Source organism: Rhinoraja longicauda, chromosome 38 (assembly GCF_053455715.1).
Source record: "Rhinoraja longicauda isolate Sanriku21f chromosome 38, sRhiLon1.1, whole genome shotgun sequence".
Taxonomy (NCBI): Eukaryota; Metazoa; Chordata; class Chondrichthyes; order Rajiformes; family Arhynchobatidae; genus Rhinoraja; species Rhinoraja longicauda.
The window spans coordinates 327,085-350,125 of NC_135990.1; the positions used below are offsets into that span (position 1 = coordinate 327,085).

Genomic DNA, 23,041 nt, shown 5'->3' on the forward strand with positions numbered 1-23,041 from the left:
TCGTCAAACGAGAAAGAAGAAAACAGGCCAAAAAGCAGGATGTTTTTGGGAAGATTATTTGCTATTGTTACCTGGTTTGACCTGTGTACATGCCAGGCTCGTATTGATGTGGTGATGCCCTCTGTAATGGCCCAGCAAATGTCTCAGACGCAGGTAAATAAAAGGACTAAGTGGCAAAAAGTCAGTCTGCATTCCTGTTACTGGCACAAATACCAGACTCAACAGCAATGCCTTCTACACTTAACAGATTTATTAAGCTCCACTGACTGAATGAATTGCTATTGTTCAGTTAACAATGCCACCATTGCTTTGCAAAAAGCATCATTGCCAGGTGAGGAAGAGAAAGAGTTGAATACTAATTTCAAACTGAAGAGACATCAATCATTTGAAAATAGTTCTGGCAATAAACCTGAATACAGCCATCGCTGCCGATCAGAACAGTCCCACCACCCTGGCATCTATTTCGACCTTGCTTGCTGCCGTTATTGTTATTGGGTGCTCTGGCTTCCTCTGGCATCCCAAGAAGATGAGAGTTGGAAAGTTAATCAGCAGTTGTAAATTTCTCCAAGGGTAGATGGTTGGAAAGTTGACTGGCATGCAAGAGTCAATAGTTACTGGGGAATAAGGGAGGGAATACGATTGCTCCAAAGGTGATTATCGTATCGAAGAAGTCTTCTTGTATATTGTAAGGACATAAACAGTTTTTACTAATGTATCCCAGAGCAAGCTATTAAAAGTGCTTCACAGCCATCTTAAACTAAGAACATTAAACAGCACAACACTAAAAGAGGCCCTTCAGCCCACAATGTCACCAAGTTAAACTAATCTCCTCTGCTAGCAAATTATCCATATTCCTCCAGTTATTCAAAAGCCTAACGGCTGCGGCTCTCTGGCAGTCTGTTTGTCTTTTTTTTGTTTGTGTCGGTGTTGGGATGGTTTTTGTTTCTGTTTTTGGCTGTGTATGTGTGGGGGTGGGGGTGGGGGAAACCTTTCTTTTATTAGGTCTCTTCCCCGGGGCATAGCTCGGCCGCGGGACCTTCCATCGGCCGCGGGGCCTTACATCGCCCGGCGCGGCTCGGCCCGGCCGCTGGACTTAACATTGCCGGCGCGGCTCGGCCGCGGGGCCTTCCATCGCCCGGTACGGCCGCGGGACGGTTCAGCGCTCGGTGCGGCTCGGTCGCGGGGCCTTCCATCGCCCGGTGCGGCTCGGCCGCGGGACTTAACATCGCCGGCACGGCTCGGCCGCGGGACGTTTCAGTGCCCGGTGCGGCTCGGCCGCGACACGTTTCAGTGCCCGGTGCGGCTCGGCCGCGGGGCCTTCCATCGCCCGGCGCGGCTCGGCCGCTGGACTTAACATCGCCCGGTGCGGCCGCGGGACATTTCGGTGCCCGGGGCGGCTCGGCCGCGGGGCCTTCCATCCCCTTGCGGGGGCTGTGCGTGTCGTTTGCCTCGGTAGGGGGTCGAGCTGCCTGTCCGTTGGTGCGGGGGGAAGAGAGTGGAAGTTTTGTTGCCTTCCATCACAGTGGGGGGGTGTTTGGAGTCACTGTGATGGATGTTTGTGTTGGGGTCGTGTGTCCTGTGTTCTTTTCTTTTTTGCTGTGTCTTGTGACTGCTGAAATTTCGTTCGGTATTTATACCGAATGACAATAAAGTTCTGTTATGTTATAAAACGGCATTATTGTATCTGCCTCCACCACCACCCAAAACATCCACCACATCCAGACCTGCACATAAAACAGCTCAGCACAGGAACAGACCCTTCAGCCCACAATGTCTGTGCTGAACATGATGCCAAGACCAAGTCTTATCTGCCTCAACATAATCCATATCCCCCCCCCCCATTCCCTGCGTACCATGTGTCCATCCAAAAGTCTCTTAAATACAACTAACACACCGGCGTCCGTCACCAGCCCAGGCAATGCGTTCCAGGCATTCACCACCCTCTGTGTAAAAAAACTAACCCCGTACATCTGGTTTAAACTTTGCTCCTCTACCTTAAAGCTGTGCTCTCAAGTATTTGATATTTCCAACCTAGGTAAACAGGTTCTAACTGTCTACCTTATTTATGCTTCTCATCATTTTATATATATTTCCATCAGGTCTCCTCGCCAACCTCCCGTCCTAGGTAATCCAGGTAGCATTCTGGGAAACCTCTTCTACACCCTCTCCAAAGCCTCTATTTGCTTTCTATAATGGAGCAATCAGAAGGGCATACAATAGGCCAAATGTAGCCTGACTTCCTGACTCTTACACTCAATCACTCAATGCCCTGACCAATGAAGGCAAGCAAACCATATGCCTTAATTAACACTCTGCCCACTTGTGTTGCCACTCTCTATGGCCCACAAATCAATCTTCCTCACTTATGATTAAACTAGAGCCATTTTTTCATCCATTTCTGCAGCTGATCTATATCCCGTTGTAAACATGACTGTGCACAAGTTCACCAATTTTGGTATCGCCTGCAAGTTTACTAACCAACCTATCCACATTTACATCAATGTCATATATATACATCATAAACAAAGGTCCCAGTAAAATTACAATGACCACAGACCTCCAGTCAAAATTACAGCCTTCCATCACAACCCTTTGTCTTCTACAAGTAAACCAGCTTTGAATCCAAATGACCAAGTCACCATGGATCCCATGAATTTTAAGTTTCTGCAGCAGTCTACCATGAATGGCTACCTAAATTCCTGTAGACATCATCCGCCACCCTACTCCCATCAATCATCTTTGTCGTCACCTCGGAAAACTCGATCAAGTTTGTAAGACATGACCTGCTGTGCACAGAGTCATGCCAGCTGTACCTAATTAGCCCATTCTCTTCCAAATGAGAGTAGATCTTATCCTGAAGTAGTCTTTCCAATGGCCTCCCTACCTCTGACGCGGGGATCACCAACCTATCATTTGCAGGATTATCTCTACTTCCCTTCTTCAAGAAACAACGTTGGCTATTCTCTAGTCCTCTGGGATCTCACCTGTGGCTAGAGAAAATGCATGTCTTCTCCTTGATGCAAAGTACTCATTTAGTACCTCCCCCCCCCCCCATCCTATGCCAAGCATAAATTCCCTCCTTTATCCATCCTTCTCCCCATTATCCTCATTTTTAATGTTCATATAAAAAGCCTTGGAATGCTGTTTAATACGATTTATCAATTAAATCTCACGGCCCCTTTGTCTATCCTAATTGTCCACTTGAATTCTTTACTATTTGCTTTATATTCCTCAAAGGCCCTGACTGATTTCCTTTTTTTTTTAAACCTTACATACACTTCATTTCTCTTTTTGATCAACCTCATTGGTCATCCAAGGTTCCCTTATCTTGCATTCCATGTCCTTCTTACTGGAACATTGCAACTAGCTCTGATCAGCTGGATTTCAACCAACTCCCACATGTCAAATGTGGACCCCAATTTAGTAACATCCCCCTAGGACCAGACCTACCCTTATTCGTAACTATCTTAAAACATATGGAGTTGTGAGAGAAAGCATTCCTCAGACTGTTAATCAGACACCAATGAAATTGATTAATTAAACAAGCATTTCATTATGTAGGATGATCACTGACGAACAAGTGTAATTGGAATGCAAAACAGTTAAGACAGAGGATTAGATCAACAAAATAATCTAGGATCTGCTGACTATGCAATTTTCATAAAGTCCTCTTGCCAAAATGAACACCGTACAAAACCTATTTTTGTTGTATGTAAAGTGAGGTCACCCGTAAATAGTAACAATATTTCTCAGATTCAGCAACTCCCACCAGCTGCCAATGACTAAACTCCAAACTTGCATAATCAATACAGATATGTTGAAATGTTCAGCAGCCGCAGAATGGGGTTGGAGTAATTCGCATAAAGTCCCAAGAACAATCCTGTTGCTGGCACCATAGTCTCTGTGCATTGCTATTAAAAGTGGAAAGCTACAACAATGGAGGGAAACAACTTGCACGCAGCTGCTTTCCATGCCCCTGTTCTTTACTGCAATTCTCCATAATTCACAAACATTTTTTTTTAAATAGGACATCTACACTGAAACCTCAACTGTTTAGCAAATCAGGAAAGTATCATTCAATGAGGTAATATTTCCAAAGTCTGATACTCAGAGAAACAAACGAATAACGGCTCTGTTCTGTGACAGTGTGCTGCTACATCGATCGGTCGACAATCAAGATACAAAGAAAATTAAGATGGTGCACCTGAAGTTTCAGTAGTGGGAAGGAGAGCTTTATAGGAAGGACCTCTTGATCTGATATCAGAGGCAGCCAAGTATCATGTCACCTGGAAGATTACCGCCAAGATCATGTACAGCGTTTCCACCGCCAACCCCCAAGTTACATCAGTGATTAATACAAGAACCTTCACAGATGCAAGAAAACAGATTGAGATCTTTGACATATGGAAAGTTCAGAGGAATATACTTGACTGGAAACTACCACACGGTGATTTCATCACCAAAAAAAACTTATTTTAATAACAAAATAGCATTAATTTTTTTTAAAGGACTTAGGAACCAAAGGCTGCAGAGTACTAAAAATTGGTTAGATGAGGGATGAACCAACTTTTGCATTACTTGAAGATTTTTTGACATGAACGAAGACCATGTTGAACGTGAAAATTCAGCAATTCAGCATGATACTCTTTGCCTTGTTGTTAATGATGCACTTCATCCTAAAATTATAAATGTACAGAAGTTTACACTGATTAGCTAATTAATTTATTGCATCGTATGGAAGGCGCATTCCCAATCTCGTTGTACCCCTGTAAAATGACAATAAAGATATATTGTTTTGTATTGTAAGTTCCCAGAAAAAGATAAAAGTTCCCACTTAGATTAATCCTCAAGTGTAATTAGAGGTGGGTTGGAGGACACTCCCAAAATCACCTGGAGGCAGATAGCAAAGTGTAGACTGAACTAGCTTTCAAGATAATGTTAATTTAAGAGTATAACACTGCCTGCTGCATTACTGGCCACTTGTCAGTCACTAATGATAAACATTTGTTATAATTAAATCTAACATTGATTAGGGGGTGGAATTTGGATGACTCAATACTGCATGGCAGATTAGTGTCATTCTGTTCAGCCATATATTTTGCCCACTCTGCCACCCTTGTGTCAAATTAATTATCCGTGGTCAATTTGGCTCTATTTTATCAAACTGTTGTGAAACTATGAGGGGGGGGTCATCATCTATTCACTTGATTATAAAATCTTTGTGCTTCATTGGCTAACCTAATTCCAATTTTAAACATCAGCCAATGCAAAGAGAGGTCTTCCAGATTCTAATGAATAACCTTTTACACCAATTACCCACAAAGTAATAAGATGCACAAACTGTTCTGTACAAATCAGCAATGATTAGCCAATCTCAGGATCAGAATTAACTCAGCTTTTTACTTTTGTTACTGTTTGTCCAATCCAAATTAGTCCCAATGCCATCCCTGTCCATATCCTTCTAAACCTCTCGTAACCACTTACTTGTCCAAATGTTTTTTAAAGGTTGTTAATATACCTGCCTCAACTACTTCTTCTGGCAGCTCATTTTATACCCTCCACTCTCAGGTTCCTATTGCCTCTCGTCTGGAACATATGATTTCTCGTTCTCAATTCTCTTATCCTGGGAAATACTGATTCACTCTAATCCCCTCACAATTTAAAAAAACCCTCCATGATAACCCCTCAGCCTCCTGCAATTTGAGGTAATTAATCTTTGTAATACTCTAATCCATGGGGTTGTGAAAGCTAGATTATTCAAGACAATTTAAACGGACATAGATAAATTTTGGACGGGTCAGGGGATTGAGATTTGTGTAGAACTGGTACAGAAGTGATGAGGACTGTGGCAAATCAGCCTGTAGGGACCGAGTGGCCTACTCCTTTTCTATTTTTATGCTCTCTAGTCTGGTCAGGCTCACGTAATCAAATTTACACTCTAGTAAACCTATTCATTCACTGTATAGTAGACACAATCTCCAAAACAAACTAGTATTCAGTCAGTGTAATTATAGATAAACAGTTCAAATTGAAATGTATAAACCACAGCAATATTTCCAATTATAAGAAAGAATTTCAAATACTGAATGTGAAAAACATACCACCCAATGAACTGCATATCTTACAAAACAATGTGAATTTCACGATTAGATGACAGTCTGATTGCTTCTTGGTGCTTCTTGGTGCCGTCTACTCACCCACACCCCGATCCGTGACCATATCACCCCCGTCCTTTACAAACTCCACTGGCTCCCCATCCCCCAGAGAATCCAGTACAAAATCCTCCTCATGACCTACAAAGCCCTCCATAACCTGGCCCCATCCTACCTGACCGACCTCCTCCACAGGCACACTCCCACCTGCACCCTCCGCTCTGCTGCTGCCAATCTCCTATCCCCCCACATCCGGACCAAACTCAGATCCTGGGGGGACAGGGCTTTCTCCATCGCTGCTCCCACACTACCCCAAACCGTCAGAGACTCCTCCACACTCACCACATTCAAAACATCACTGAAGTCTCACCTGTTCAGTACTGCCTTCAACCACTGAAGGTCACCTCACCTTCTGTCTCCTTTCTCTGTTCGTTTACTTATTTATCTATTTATTCACTTCCCTATGTTCTCTAAATCCCTGTAAAGCGTCTTTGAGTATATGAAAAGCACTATATAAATGTAATGCATTATTATTATTATTATTATTATTATTGCATGTAGTCTTCAGTGACGTAGATTCCTTGAGGTTTTAGGTTTTTTTTAGCTTAACCATTGTTCTTCATAACAGAATAATGCAGGTATGGATGAGGAACAAACCCTCAGCCTGCAAGACCAGAACCATTTACAAAAGTCTAATCTTTCTTTGTTGTTCAATCATACATATTCAGGCATTTGAATTTTTGGTAGGGGGCGGAGAATATAGTCTACAATAAATGAGCAGAGTACAATACAGAGTAAGTGTAGTACCTACTGAAACTCACATTTTATGCAATTATGTCCAATAAACTAAAGTGGTTAAGAAGTCCAGCAATAAACCACATCCATGAATTGAAGAATTGGTAATCAGGAGTTTTGAACCAACAATATCTCGTTGACAAGCTAATATTCACCAAAGGAAAAAGACTAAAGCATATAAATTTCAGCATTCACGAGTTCTCATTTTTAACGAGATTGTTACACTTGTAACCAATGTATATTTGCTCACTAAAAACAAGTAGAATTATGGGATGCTTTGATCTAACACTCATCAATTTGATACGGGCAGGCAGGAACTATAAATATGCACTTTGATTTTTACATGCCATTAAAAAGCTGACAAGTATAACCGTACAGGGTTGTATTTTGAATCAGTTTTTAGGTCCCAATCCTGATTATTGGTTGCTTCGAGTAAGCCTTTGTCTAAGGTGGTAATTTAGTTGTACTTATTCACAAGCTGGTTCAGACCCAGTCTGTGTTTCCAAGTTACACCCAATTCATTTTCATTTGACATAAATACCACTGAACTCAAGTCTAATTCATTTCCCATCAAAATGGTGCTGAAAATGGATTTGAATTCCAGTGCAATTATAGAAGTCAGAAAACAAATTCTTTACAGGTGCCGACTGCTTTGTCCAGTACAAACTGGCAGTCTATACTGTTGATGGGCACCAATTCTGAGAAATAAACCACAATCCTTTGTTGGGTGACAATTACACAAATTGATGCTTTTTTTTCCGTACATATTAAAATTTATTAGAGGACTAAGTGGCAATTAGTTCAATCGCAGCCTTCTGGTCATTTTGATTAATGGTTAGACATCCAAACATTACAACCAGTCTTTCATCGTTTAAATGCCAACAAGCCCACTGAGCATTCTCAGCATTTTCTTTTGCACAACAGAATAAAATGTTTCCTTTGTTGGCTGCAGAGGTTCGAGAGATTGGGCAACTCACTTTAGCTCACACCAATGTGCAGCCCCGGCACCAAACTGCTATTAATTCAACACCAAGTGACAAGAAACTGGCAATTCCAGGTATAAACTGCCTATAGTCATCGTCCAGCAGTCATTGCAGCAGAGAAGAAAGCTACTGATCATTCTTACAGGATGGTTTGATGTTGTCTGTTTAATATCCAATTTCCCAGCATCAACAATGAGCAAAGTCACAGAAACAGTTCCCCGGCCATTGAGAGGAAAAAACATAGTACAAATTGCCCATATTTTGTAATATTATGTCCTGTCCTTTGTCTACATGCCTGTGATGCTGCCACTGTACCTGCAGCTCGCCGTACTTGTGCAAATGGCAAAGAGCTCAACTTGACAATGCCTCCCAGTGACTCTTTTACTCGCACTAAAACCGTTGCTTGATAAACTCCATTTTAATAATTCCTGCAAATGAAAATCCAAAAGGATGAATTGAAATAAGTCCAAAAAGGGATGCAATTGCCATCACAAAAAATACTGCTTCTGTCGCGAAATGCTGCAAATTGGCCATTTGGTCCATGCCTAATTCCCAAGCATGTCAGTCTCAACTACATTTTACCACAAGGCACCCACGGCACAGGCAGAGATGGCTAAGCAATTCCTTGTCAAATTGACCACATGCAGAACCAGAGAGAAACTCTTCAGCAACATTACCCTTTTAACATCAAGAAATTAAATTTAAATGTTAATAGAACTAACAGAAACAACACAACTGCACGCTCAATTTGCATTGATCACAAAGAGAAAGCTCATAAGCTTATGTTTTCATGTTTCAATGCATTGTTGGCTGTGCAGCTTCAAGCTTGTGTTGCCTTATTCCCATAAAGCAGGTGCTGCATTAATGTAGCTGCAAAAGAAAGTTAGAGTGCATCTTTCTCATGCAACTTAAACAATTAAAAACCGCAGGAAAAGGTATATGACACGAATATTTTGTTTGAAATTCTCAAATTGAACAGTTAATGGTGTTAAACCAAGATGACTGCCTTTAGCAATAGTCTAAACAGTCAAAGTCTAAAAAGATAAATGGATATTTCCCAGTGTACAAACCTACACAAACAAAATGCAGTAATATCTTTAACTAAATTTTTGACCGCTATTTATTAGATATTACGTTGTTAAAGTGGAAAAGTAGACTTTATACATCTGCACCAGATCCTCATGTTGGTTATATGCCAGAGTAAATAAACCAATATTATACAGGTTGAAAAGTAACAGCGTTCTCCCAAAGAGACATTTGGTTGCATTGTAAAATCAACCAACCAATTTTAAGAGCTAAATTTTTTCACTGGAGCACAGGAGACATCATGAGAGGGATAGAAAATTATTAGACATATAAACATAGCACAAAAAGTAAGGAAATTTGTGTTTGGTAGATTATTTCTTTGTTGTAACAATGCTTCTTGGCAATAAAACATGCATTTGTGGGATGAGCTGCAGAGCTGAGTATATGGGTTGCGCCCATGAAAAATTTGCCAAATCTTCTCTGCCAATGCCAAACAGCTTATTCTGCTTTTGCTATTGACTCTTGTTTTGAGCTTCTGGTACCACCAGGTGCTGACAATCAGGTGCCTGATTGGCACCTGATTGGCAGCATCTGTGAGCATGGGCCCTGCTACAGTGGTCAGTAGGTGTCTGCTCCAAGAATCGGCATGCCACGTTTGACTGATCTGGATAGGGCCCGTGCGATAGGGCAACTTCAAGCTGGTGTTCCGCAAAACCAAGTTGCGGCATTATTTGGAGTGAGCCCTAGTACCATCTCCAAAGTGAAGGCCAATTTCCATATAATGGGGGATGTCAGAGACAGGCCGCGAAGTGGGCGTCCCAAGAAGACGACACCCAAAGAAGACCGTTTCCTCACCCTGTCAGCACTTAGGAACCGTAGGCTGTCTTCTACAGATTTGCAGTCAAGGTTTGCAGGACGATATGGCCGACGGCTCTCTGCCCAGACAATTCGGAACAGACTGCACGCAGCCAATCTCCGGTCTCATAGGGCTGCCAGGAGGCCTGCCATGACTGCCCTTCACCGTCAGGCCCGTTTGCGCTGGTGTCGGCAACACGTGCACTGGAACCTGAACATGTGGAGGAACGTTATGTTCAGCGATGAGTCCAGATTCTGCCTACGGCAGTTGGATCATAGGGTCAAAGTGTGGAGAAGACGCGGAGATTGCTGCACCGATAGAGTAACATCTTTTGGTGGAGGCAGTGTGATGGTGTGGGGCGGCATCTCCCTCACTGGAAAAACGAGGCTTGTCATCATTGGAGGCAATCTGAATGCAGAGAGATATCGAGATGAGATTTTGTAACCAGTGGCAATCCCATATCTCCACAGTCTGGGACCGAACTCTATCCTCCAAGATGACAATGCTCGCCCCCACAGAGCAGGGTTTCTCAGAGACTACCTCCAGAATTTGGGAGTGGAGAGGATGGAATGGCCTGCCAGCAGTCCTGACCTCAACCCCATTGAACGCTTGTGGGATCAGCTTGGGCGTGCTGTTCGTGCCAGAGTGACCAACACAACCACGTTGGCTGACTTGCGACAAATGCTGGTTGAAGAATGGGATGCCATCCCACAACAATGTGTGACCAGGCTGGTGACCAGCATGAGGAGGAGGTGCCAGGCTGTTGTGGCTGTGTATGGTTCTTCCACACGCTACTGAGGCTCCTGTTTATTAAATGAATAAATTGTTAAATTACCAATATGTCTTGTTTCTTCAGACTTCAATCATCCAATCCACCAAACAACACCGAACAAGAGTCAATGGCAGAATAAGCTGTTTGGCATTGGCAGAGAAGATTTGGCTGATTTTTCATGGGCGCAACCTACATACTCAGCTCTGCTGCTCATCCCACAAATGCATGTTCCTGACAAATGTGGCACAATTTAAAAGGGAAATAAACAGGCTTTCCAACGGTATAAGATTTATTGCCAAGAAGCATTGTTACAACAAATAAATAATCTACCAAACACAAATTTCCTTACTTTTTGTGCTATGTTTAGATAGGCTAGTGAAAGCAGATAGCACTGTCCATTTCATAGAACATGGTGTCTAAAACTAAAAAGGCATAGGTTGAGGCGAGAGGGAGGGTTTAAAGGTGATATGAGGGGTATATTTTTTCACACAAAAATCTGAAATGAGCTGCCAGAGGTGGAAGAGGCAACAACAAGACATTGAAGATGCACCTGGATAGGTACTTGAATGAGCAAGGCACGCAGGATATGGAATTAATGCAGGATTGGGAAATTAGCATAGATAGGCAAGATGGTCGATATTTATGTGGTGGTCTGAAATGCTATTTCTGTTCTAACACTATCTATTTTATTCAGATTTTTATCAGCATTTCCGCTCGATTCATTCTTCAAAAGTCAATTTAAGTACTCAAGTTTATCTAGTGGCTAAACGCATGATTCAAACAGATCAGAATGTCCCAATTGGACCAGCTGGATTTTCTCTCACCTGCTAAGGCTGAGAGAACCATTTTGTCATGGCTTCTAGTGTCTGATCACCATCCAGTACCAATGATGTAGAGAGCATGCAAGGCAATGACCAGACCAGTGTACAATACTGCTCTGGATCAAACAACCTTCAAGTACTCAGCCTCGCATTCAAATACAGATAACCATTTCTGCTCAAAAGGACACAAAGTGCTGGAATAACTCAGGTCAAGCAGCATCTCTTCTTCAGACTGAAGGAACTCAGCCCGAAACATCTCTTGTTCATGGTATCCAGAGATGTGGCCTGACCAGTTACTCCAGCACTTTGCGTCTTTTTTTTAAACCAGCATCTGCAGCTCCTCGTGTCTTGATATACCAGACCATCTTTTAAGCAGGGAACCGAGGGATACAGATAATGTGCAAGCAGATAGGATTGGCATCAAGGTAGGAAATATAAATACAGAAACCGTTTCAGGAACATTAGTTTGGAGTGTTGTAGACACCATTCTAATAAACATCTAAAATGAATTCATAGTAGGTGATGCACATACAAAAATGCATCCACGCTGTGCCAGAGATACAACTGATCTAATTATTATTCTCCACATTCCAGACAGACCCACCAATAGTTCACTTTATAACTTGGCCCAATTTTCTGAACTACAACTTCAACATTTCCAGTTCTGGCACAAGCCACCAAGAGTAAAACTCAAAGTCCTCTTAAAGTTCAAGTGTCAAAAGTGTTTAATTGTCATAAGCACCAGGAATGGGACAATGAAGTCCTTGGAAATGGGGTAATCAAGTTTCTCAACTATTTTTTATTCCTCTTTGCATCAATGGTTGACCCAAAGGAACACGTTATTCTGAGGGGTGGTTTTGGCTGAGCTATAAACTCCAGAACCTTGGGAGAGAAATAACACTTAATGGTTCATGCAATTTCAGAATCAGAGTTAAATAAAGCTCTCACAAAAATAAAACACTGGAGGAACTCGATGGATCAAATAGCGACTGTGGAGGAAAAGGAATTGCACGAGTCCTGATGTCGGGTCCCGACTCAAAACGTCATCTAACCTTTTTCTTCAGAGATGTTGCATGACCAGAGATACTCAAGCACTTTGTGTCTACCTTTTGTATAAACCACCATCTGCAGTTCTTTGTTTCTACATTCTTTGCCTTAGCTGCCAATGCTATATTCAATGTATATTACGAGCAAAAGGGCAATGAGGGAAGAGAATAATTAATGCTCCAGTGTCATTAAATGTGTGTGGACCCAGAGATGGGAGAGTCTTCAGTTAATATTTCTTTTCTATAATTACATAAAGATCATGGAAGGTAGGGAATTCAGGAAAGAGTAGTGATGCCAGGATACTTTGGAACAAATGTTCAACGTAGCCAACAAAGACAGGAACATATGGGGCCATTAATATGCTATAATATATAGAACACATCACATGCTACATACACACAGATTGTCAACAGTTTCAGCATTGTAACTAAGATGAAACTCTCCCCCATTATCTCTCGCCTCCAAAGCTGTGATTATTTTGGAGAATGCACAGATCACTAAATATTGTACACAGACCGCAAAAATAACAGATGCACATGGTTTAAAAATACCTACAGGTTAAGATAATTTAGGATAAATAATTGGGATAATTGCCCCTCGTCAGAATGCACCCCAAAGCTGACTTGCATTTAAACGAGTGTCATATTCACAACCAAGGAACGCAATTTCAATTTCTTCAAACGTTACTACTGATTACATCACAAGTCCATCCAATTCATACCATGAACATTTCTTCCTCAGATCTGACAGAACATACAAATTTCATTTTATTATATGGTTGAAAAGATAAGAAGTTGAACATAAAATGCTTGCATATATCTGTAAAAGTTATTCTGGAACCAAATGTACATATTCAAGTTTAATTCTGAGAAAATGATGAGACAATAGACAATAGGTGCAGGAGGAGGCCATTCGGCCCTTCGAGCTAGCACCGCCATTCAATGTGATCATGGCTGATCATTCTCAATCAGTACCCCGTTCCTGCCTTCTCCCCATACCCCCTGACTCCGCTGTCCTTAAGAGCTCTATCTAGCTCTCTCTTTAATGCATTCAGAGAATTGGCCTCCACTGCCTTCTGAGGCAGAGAATTCCACAGATTCACAACTCTCTGACTGAAAAAGTTTTTCCTCATCTCAGTTCTAAATGGCATACCCCATACTCTTAAACTGCGGCCCCTTGTTCTGGACTCCCCCAGACGCAAGAAATTAAATTTTGAAATGGAACCCTGATGAACAAATAAACTGAGACACTTTAGGTTGCAAACTTAATACATTTGCAAGATTTAATACACAAGAATATCATTGTCCACAAATGCTTTTTGTCCTTGAGATCCGTTGAACACGAATGGCAGCAATAAATCCAATCTGGAAATTGGTATCTTTCACAGTTTAGTACTGAAGTAGAATTTAATTTCAGCACCCAAACATCCTCTTTCGGGGAATAATTTGCCACCAAGCTTACTCTACAAATAATTTATCCTAAATGGACATTCCCCCTCCCCCCCCCCCCCCCACATCAAAAATCTTCTAACCCACCTATCTAACTCCAGGTCCCTCAGGTCGGCCGACTTGGGGCTACTCACTATCCCGCGGTCTAGGCTTAAGCTCAGGGGTGACCGCGCTTTTGCGGTTGCAGCTCCTAGACTGTGGAACAACATCCATCTCCCCATCAGAACTGCCCCCTCCATCGACTCCTTTAAGTCCAGGCTCAAAACCTATTTCTACTCCCTAGCGTTTGAGGCTCATTGAGGAGGCGCTGTGAACTGTTTTGTATGTGCTGTTATGTTTGCGTGCTGTCATTTTTTTCCTTAGTACCTAATCAGATGTACAGCACTTTGGTCAACGTGGGTTGTTTTTAAATGTGCTATACAAATAAAATTGACTTGACTTGACTTAAAATTGAATAACTGCCGTAATGTGAAGTCAGCAAATGCACAACATACTGTTTAGATTTCTGACAGATCACCTGCCACAATTCTGGACATGCACACCCGTCAAAATTTAACAATCATGTTCTACAACTGCAGATGGTTCAAGCAAAATATAACCGTACTAGAGTCGATGAACAACAAAGGGTCATCTTCAGTGATTATAACTGCAGCAGAACTTCAGCTTTAAATTTCCCAATTAAAGGTTCCCTAATTCCAATGATAAACGGCTTTTTACATCAAAATATTGCTGATAAGGACGAAACCAAAGTCAGCAGTGAGCTTGTTACCAATTTCACTCATGGCAGTGAAGGACAAGGCACCTAGGTCATCCTAGATTCTACCGTTGGAGATCAACACCATCCAACATCCAAGGACGTACACGCCATTGGAGATAAATGGGTCTACTGTGGATAGGGTGAGCAGTTTTAAATACTTGGGAGTCCACATCACAGAGGATCTGACATGGGCAACGCACATTGCCGCACTGGTGGGTAAGGCAAAGCAGCGCCTTTACCACCTTAGGCAGCTGAGGAAATTCAGTGTCTCTGAGGATCCTTCATTGCTTCTACTTTGGGGGTGTAGAGAGCATCCTGTCCGGCAACATCACAGTCTGGTTTGGGAACAGCTCTGCCCAGGACAAGATGGCCCTGCAGAGAGTAGTGCGTTCGGTAGAACGCACCATGGAAACTACACTCGCCCCCCTGCAGGACCTATACATCAGGAGGTGCAGATCCAGAGCAAGCAAGATTATGAGGGACCCCTGCCACCCCAGCAACGGTCTGTTCCAGATGCTACGGTCAGGCAAACGCCTCCGCTGTCACGCTGTGAAAACGGAGAGGATGAGACGAAGTTTCTTCCCACAGGCCATCAGGACTGTTAACTTTTATAACTCCAGGGACTAAATTTTGTCTGCTCTATATTAACTTTATTTATATGCTGTAACTGTAATTCTTTTTTGTGCACAATCCGCAGGCTTTGCCACTTTCATTTCACTGCACATCGTGTATGTGTGTGACAAATAAACTTGACTTGATCCCGAGTTTGCAAACGATAAAATTCCTGCCCCTCCATTTAAATTGTTGTTTTTCCTTCTCCAATCTCCTCCATAAGCAAACAATCCACTCCTCTCACTCTGACCTTTTGTGAACCCCACCCTCCAGGCCTTGTACTCTATTCCTTAGTCAGCATTATGCAAGATGGTCATTTTATTTACACATCCAATCTTGTTTAGATACAGGATTTTTTTTTACATAAATGGCAGCATGTAAATTTTCACTCAAGTGCAATGTATTGTTAACAATTCCAGGAAACTACCCCAAGAGTTGCAACAATTCTAACTGGGCTGTGACTGCACAGTATTCAAATGTTTGCACAAAGGAATTTCCAACCCACACAGCTTTACAGAATTTAGTCACATTCACACTAACTGAAAGCTCTCAGTCCTGCCATAAACAGTATTCCAAGTACAATCAGGCAAGCACTAAAAGCTTCAACAAAATCTTGGCAATCGAGAATAGTTTCCCAGAAACCCAGTGTACAAGTCACTGCATTGAATCAAGACATTCACCTCCACATACAGGAATCTAAAAATCATTAAAACAAGGTTCACTCCCCAATCACACCGCCACTAAAAACAAACTACTTTGTTGATTCTGGCTCACACACTTCAGATTGACATCAGCACAGGAACAAAACAGTACATTACTGAGCTGTATTATTGCATTGCAATGTCAACACTAATTCTGTATCAACTCGTCATCCAGTTTATCACTAAGAGAATGATTCATTAATGCATTGGTTCGTAAAATAAGGTCTGTTCAAGACCCTGGTTGTTTAAAACAAAGTAACTAATCTAAAAATAAGCGCAGTAAAAAACACACATTCCTATAAGCAAGATAGGGCAAATCTGCCTCACACAAACAACTTCTCATTTAACTGCTGAAACACCCAGGTACATCCCTACTCTCCCCACCATAATTTCGAGGTTGGGACTGGCTCCACTCAAAATTACTCCTAAATCCCCACAGACAATAGCTCTCAAATCAGCAGAATCATATTCATGCTCATGTTACATACTCAGAAGTACAAAGAAATTATCAGTGATCTGACCTTCAATTCGTTCCTACTTATTTATAGTTCATATTTTAGTTCAAATATTTCTAAGATGCAATTGCACTTGGGTCAATATTTTAGGGTGTATTTTGATTATCCTTTTGGAGTCCATCGTTCTTCATTACTGATTCTGCCTCAAACTAGATAAAGATTTTTAAAAATCCAATAAGAAACCAAGCAACCAGATTTCAAATCTCCAATACTTCACTCCTGGATCATGACATTTGAATCAGAAAGTTTTGCGACTGTTTGGAAGCTAGTTGTCGAAAAAAGACCAATGATTAAAAATGTTAATCTTTACCGAAATCTAAAATAGTCATATGTCTTCCTTGTTCAACGAAATATTGACTAGTGTTCTCCCTCGTGGTCTTGGTAAAAATAGTAAACCAACATAGGTTGTAAATGACCAGACATCCTCTTTCACCTCGGGAGACCCTTGTTTAAAACCAAGCCCTCACACCACTTTCGGGTAAATGAGCGCCCGCTGTTGCTCAAGGTACCCACCATCTTCAACCAGTAGTACAACCAACAAACATAGTAAAACACCTCTTCCGTGCAACATCTGAGGATTTACTTGCTCCATTAAATAAGACAAATTCAATTCTGTCACTTACCACAACAATTCAAGAGACTCAAAGAATACAGGGCCGGCGATTAAACACCGCCATGAAACCATATAACTCACTTCTACTCCACTTTATCTGCGTCACTTCGCAAGTGTTTTTATCAATCTGATTTTTAGTTTCATGGTGATGAGATACTTACGCAACAGAATTATTCATCGCACCCTTTCTCTGGTTTCGAAGGCATACCATAAAGATACATCATCGCACTGAAATTACTTCCAATCTCACTCGTGTGCGGCAACGCCGCCTCTTTCAAATACCGAGCACAAAAAAAAACACCAGGAAGATCCAATAAAGTGATGTGGGCTGCGAAGTTAAACTTTGTAACTACAATGTTATCGTAACCGCAGCCAGCGGGGTACTGCCCATTCGACCGGACGCCTCACACACACTCCCGGGTTCATCCAACACACACACTCCCGGGTTCATCCAACACACACACTCCCGGGTTCATCCAACACACACACTCCCGGGTTCACTCCTATACCCCGCGCTCACCCCAAACTTGCCAGACCCACAGATGGTTGGCGCTGTGTCTGCCACCTCGTTCTCCAATCCCCAACCCAGGACCTTGCTCGCCCCAGGCCCCGACCTTGCCCGCTGGTCCCCGCTCCCCGCCCCAGGCCCCGCTGCTCCCCGCCCCAGGCCCCGACCTTGCCCGCTGCTCCGGCCGCTCGGGCGGACATCTTGTTTTGTTAGTTGGGGCTGAAGTTGAAGCAGAAACCCCGGCCTGGTTCCGCCGCTCCTCACAGGCTCCGGCCGAGCATCCCAGACGGGCGAGGGACTGTCGGCGCCGGTTACGCGTCCGCTGCGGCTCCCCGGTCACTGCGAGCCCGCTGCCCCGGCCCCAGCGGCGGCTCCCCGGTCACTGCGAGCCCGCTGCCCCGGCCCCAGCGGCGGCTCCCCGGTCACTGTGAACCCGCTGCCCCGGCCCCAGCGGCGGCTCCCCGGTCACTGCGAGCCCGGTCCCGGCGGCGACTCCCAGGTCACGGCGGCGCACAACAACAGGGCCCCGGACCAGCCCGGCTCCTAGCGACCACGGTGAGTGACAGGACAACAGGCCAACCCGGTGCCGCCGGCGCCCAGGCTGGTCGACAGGCGCCCTCCACCATCCAATCTGCAACCTCCTCTGGCGCCAAGGTGCCGCCCTCCCCGCCTGCCTCCACCTATCATGCTGCGGTCCGCAGGTCAGCCCGCCCCCCCAGCGCTATATCTACCCCTGCCTGATCTCCACACTCAGTCCATGCAGGGACCTGCACACACTTATTGTCCACTCACACAGAGGCAAGAGTCAACCCTCTCACTCACTCTCTCACTCACTCTCTCACTCACTCTCTCACTCACTCTCTCACTCACTCTCTCACTCACTCTCTCACTCACTCTCTCACTCACTCTCTCACTCACTCTCTCACTCACTCTCTCACTCACTCACTCTCTCACTCACTCTCTCACTCACTCTCTCACTCACTCTCTCACTCACTCTCTCACTCACTCTCTCACTCACTCTCTCACTCACTCTCTCACTCACTCTCTCACACACTCTCTCACACACTCACACACTCATTCTCACACACACACACACTGAGCCAGTGCCCTCCTATCCCTCCCTCACACACGCTGAGCCAGTGCCCTCCTCCCCCCTCCCTCACACACGCACAGTGAGCCAGTGCTCGCCTACCTCCTCCCACACAGTGAACCAGTATCCACCTTCACGGACGGTGGCTGAGTACCTCCAGTGGTTTATTTATTTGTGGATCTAAGTTAGGTTGAGTGACTCTCCCTGGAAAAGAGCTTCCTGTCAACGCATAATCTAAATCTTCCACTCCTCCGGATTCAGGAACAGTTTCTTCGCAGCTGTTATCAGACAACTGAATCATTCTATCACAACCGGAGAGCAGTGCTGAACTACTATCTACCTCTTTGGTGACCCTCAGACTATCCTTGATTGGACTTTGCTGGCTTTACCGTGCACAAAACATTATTCACTCTCGACCCGAAATGTCACCCATTCCTTCTCTCCAGAGATGCTGCCTGACCCGCTGAGTTACTCCAGTGATACCATTATTCCCTTATCATGTATCTATACACGGTAAACGGTACGATTGTTATCGTGTATTGTCTTGCCGTTGACTGCATAGCACTCAATAAAAGCTCTTCACTGTACCTCGATACACGTGACAAGAAACTAAACTGTAAACTGCTAATCTCAATTTCATGAGTTTTATGGGACATTGACCACTTCATTTTGGTGACAGTCTAACTGCAGGATTGACAAAGGTATATGCTGCTGTCTACTTCGCTCAGCAGTTGCAATAGTGGACTGAGCTCGGATGTTGTTCCTGCTGTAGCCTTAAACAAAAACGCTTGCCCCCATGACAGAAACAGGAAACAATATTAGTCGTACCTAAGAGTTGTTGGGATAGTATTTCCCCTGACTGGGATTTCTAGAACTGACTCAAGATATAGTACTAATCATTGTAACAGAGCTAGGAAGAAATGTCTTCACCCAGATAGTCTTCACTGTTGGGACTTCGGCATCCAAGGTTCAATCACTAAATATATTTAAAATATTGATTCACAGATTTTTGGATATTATGAAAACAACTATAGGTGTATGTGTGAAAGTGGTACTGTTGAAAGATAACCCATGATCACATGGAATGCTGGTGTGGGCACAGTTCCTGTTCTTTGTTATTGTTACACAGTATCTCAAGATTGAGAATAACTTGTTTCTGTAATGGGTTCTGAGATAGCTAATGAAGCCAATATAAGACCCATAGTTCTTCGTCAAATGGGGCCGAAGATGGTTGAGTCCACTGTTTATTTTTGTCAGATATGAAGCTGACGGATAGGCTGACAGTTTGTGAGGTGGAGTGCTCCTGTTGTTGAAGCAGGATTTCTGTGCACTCCTAATGCATGGCTATAAGTTTCTCAAAACCATACTCCACTTTGAGCAATTGTAGACATTCCTGGAGTTAGTTGTGATGTTTTTGTTTTTTTCCCCAGAGATCACTTCCTTGAATTTGTTCTTCTGTTCAACAAATAAAAGTCTCTTACAAGGGTGCTGGGAATATTGGGTCTGTCTTGGTACCTGATGTTAAACATACAAACAACATGGCCTGTCTAACATTCCCAACTGGGAGTGACTAGAACCTCAATGCTGCAGAGGTTGAAGTAGGAGAGAAAGCTGATGTTTGTTCACAAATCCTCCCAGTGAACTTGGAGGCAGCATTGGTAGTATTTTCCAGTGCCTTGCTATAAGTAATCCAATCACCGAAGAATAACAAAGATCAGGGATCACAGCTTTCTCCAAAACATACATGTTTTGCAAGATAAGAAGCCTTGATTTACAAATACTCTTCCTCAATGGACCAACGTGAGTTGCTATAATGCTGCAGTTTCTGCTGCAGCAGTGCTTCTGCAGCCAGAGCACCACCCTGCCCCTCCTCCTGCACCACTGCCCATGGCTTGGCTATGACAACATTGTCCCTGAACTGCCTCTGCAGCAATGTTGTTCCCCCTGCAGTGCATCTGCTGCGATGGTGCTGCCAATAATGTGCTATATGACCACTACTCCTGCTGCAGTGCTGCCTCTGCTGTTTAGCCGGCTCCTGCAATGCTGCCTTTTATCTGCAGTACACTGCTAAATGCTACCAGCTGAGGAGATTAATTAAAATCCAGCAAGACAGAAGAAAAATAAAAGAACAAATTACACAATGGTAAGACCAAGAGCCTCACACTAGACGCCCAATATCGGTTACAGTAGGAAATTTGGCCGGAAATTCTGTAACCACAAGTGTTTCAGATACAACTTCCTGTGGTTTCCTGCTTTCCACTCTCAGAGATCCATAAGCCAAACCTCATTTGTAACTGATGTTTTGCATAAAATTAAACAATCAGTATTCATTTTTCCTGCAAGAAGTTAAACTTCTAAATAGATGTTGATTTGTGGAACTAGTTGCAAAAAATTGCAGTGGAGGAATTGGATTAACTTCTGAAAATTAAGGAGAGAAAATTATTTTGAGTGAAGTCAGGGAACTGTAGGAAGCAGAAACAAATGGTGGGATTTGTACATAGACCCCAAACAGTAATGGTAACTTGGGAAAGTAGAAGAACACATAAGGAGAGTAAGAACAATCAAGAAAACTGGACAAACTAAATGAGCAGTTATAGTGAGGAGGACAAATGTGGGGAATGTGAAGCCACCCACTTTGGTAGGAAACATGCAAGGTTAAAATATTTTGTACTGGCTAGAGATTGATAGATGTTAATGTTCAGAAAGACCTGGCTGTCTTTGTATATAATTCACTGAAATTTAATGTGCAGGTACAATAGGTAATTAGGAAGGCAAGCAATAGGTTGACCTTTGTTGAAGAGAATTTAATTTAATTTAGAGATGTGTTACTTTATTTATACAGAACTCTGGAGAAACCATTTGTCGGCTTTTTATACAGGAGAGCTCTCCACAACTAAAAATATATATATTTAGATAGGGAGAGGACCACAGAGGTTTGCCAGATTGATTACTGGGATACAGATTAGTTGTATGAGGAGAGCGTAGGCAGACGGGCCTCCACTCTATGGAGTTTTGAAGAATAAGAAATTATCTCACTGAAGCATAGAAAACTCTTCAGGTGCTTACAGAGAAATGTGGTGTTAAAATTTCCCCTTGCTGGGGTACCTAGATCTAGGGGTAACAGCTTTAAGAGGTCAGACATTCAGAACAGGGATAAGAATTTTTTTTTCCCCCAAAGGATAATGAATGTTTGAAATTCTCTGCTCCAAACTCTTGTGGAGCATTTTCAAGACAGAGATTGAAAAATTTTAAGATGTTAAGGGAATCAGGAGATATGAGCTTTGTGCAGGAAAATGACTCTGGGTAAAAGAACAAGGTTGAGTTACTGAATGTTGGAGCAGGAACAAGAGACTTAATGGTCTTCTCAAGCTCTTAGTTCTTATGGTCTCTAAAAGGAACCACTCTTACTTCCAAACTGTCTTTTCCTTCATTAGTTTATAGAATATTTCAAGATTTTACCTAAAAATGTTTTAATGCATTCTCTTTGCCCTGCTTGTTCTTCTTAATTTTCCTATGCACTCTGTAAACTCTTCGAAACTTTCTGCAAAGCTGAGCTTTTGGTATCTTCACAAACCTTCCACGTTTGCTTGATTCTGTTTTTTTATGTTGTTCAACGTCCATGAGAATCTAGAATTGAAAACCGCGTGGCAAAGGGACTTCCACAATGGAGTGGGAGAACTGAGGGGAAGGAGGGAGGTGGGGGAGGGGGAGGAGAGGGTGCTGCACCAATGCAGGAGAGGTTTAGTCTAGTATTTTCTATTTCTGGCATATTGAGTTCAATTTCCAATTCATCTTCGCTGGATTCAGTAAAGCTCTGGGTCTCTCAGTACATCAGACAAAATTACAGTTCCACTTGTACAGCAGCCGTTTCACCGACCAGGAAACTCTTCAATTGTCCTCTATCAGGAAGCATGAATAAGCTCCATTGTTACAACCTTCCTGTGACACTGACAGAAGGATTTTCAGAGAAACAACAGAGAAAGCCTGTAGTAGATCAGTTGTGGTTGAGTTTCCATGGGGTGGGGAATTGCTGACACCATGGTAACTATTAATAACTCTGCATATCACTGCAACTATCTTTATGATAAACACAAACACAAACACTTTTGCTAAAGAATCGCAGATGAATTATTGACATGATAAATGATTTCATAATCATGTTACACTGCAAATTTGTTTCATATACGTGGAGGAGTTTGTATGAAATTGTACTGAGCCCATAAAATGATAGAAAGTTCTGTACCGGTATCTTTGGTTTAAGCCAGCATCTGCAATTCCTTCCTACATCCACTCTCATCTCATGTGTACGTCAGTCTGCCTGGATATACACGGTTTTGTGTGTGTG

The 23,041-nt window shown here is 42.9% G+C and overlaps 1 protein-coding gene across 4 annotated transcripts in view; it reads right to left on the minus strand.

The window, feature by feature from the left end:
• Positions 1-18,118, minus strand: part of LOC144610978 (tight junction protein 1-like) — an 86,847-nt gene extending 68,729 nt beyond the window's left edge. For 2 of the 4 annotated variants that reach the window (XM_078430033.1, XM_078430029.1), the window contains exon 1: positions 17,774-18,118. In XM_078430033.1, coding sequence (XP_078286159.1) covers positions 17,774-17,806 — 33 coding nt within the window. In that variant the 5' untranslated portion in view covers positions 17,807-18,118. Of the gene's footprint in view, positions 1-17,259; positions 17,377-17,773 lie in introns of those variants that run through there. The other 2 variants (XM_078430031.1, XM_078430032.1) reach the window with 2 other exon arrangements.
• Between the last annotated feature and the right edge of the window lie 4,923 nt (positions 18,119-23,041).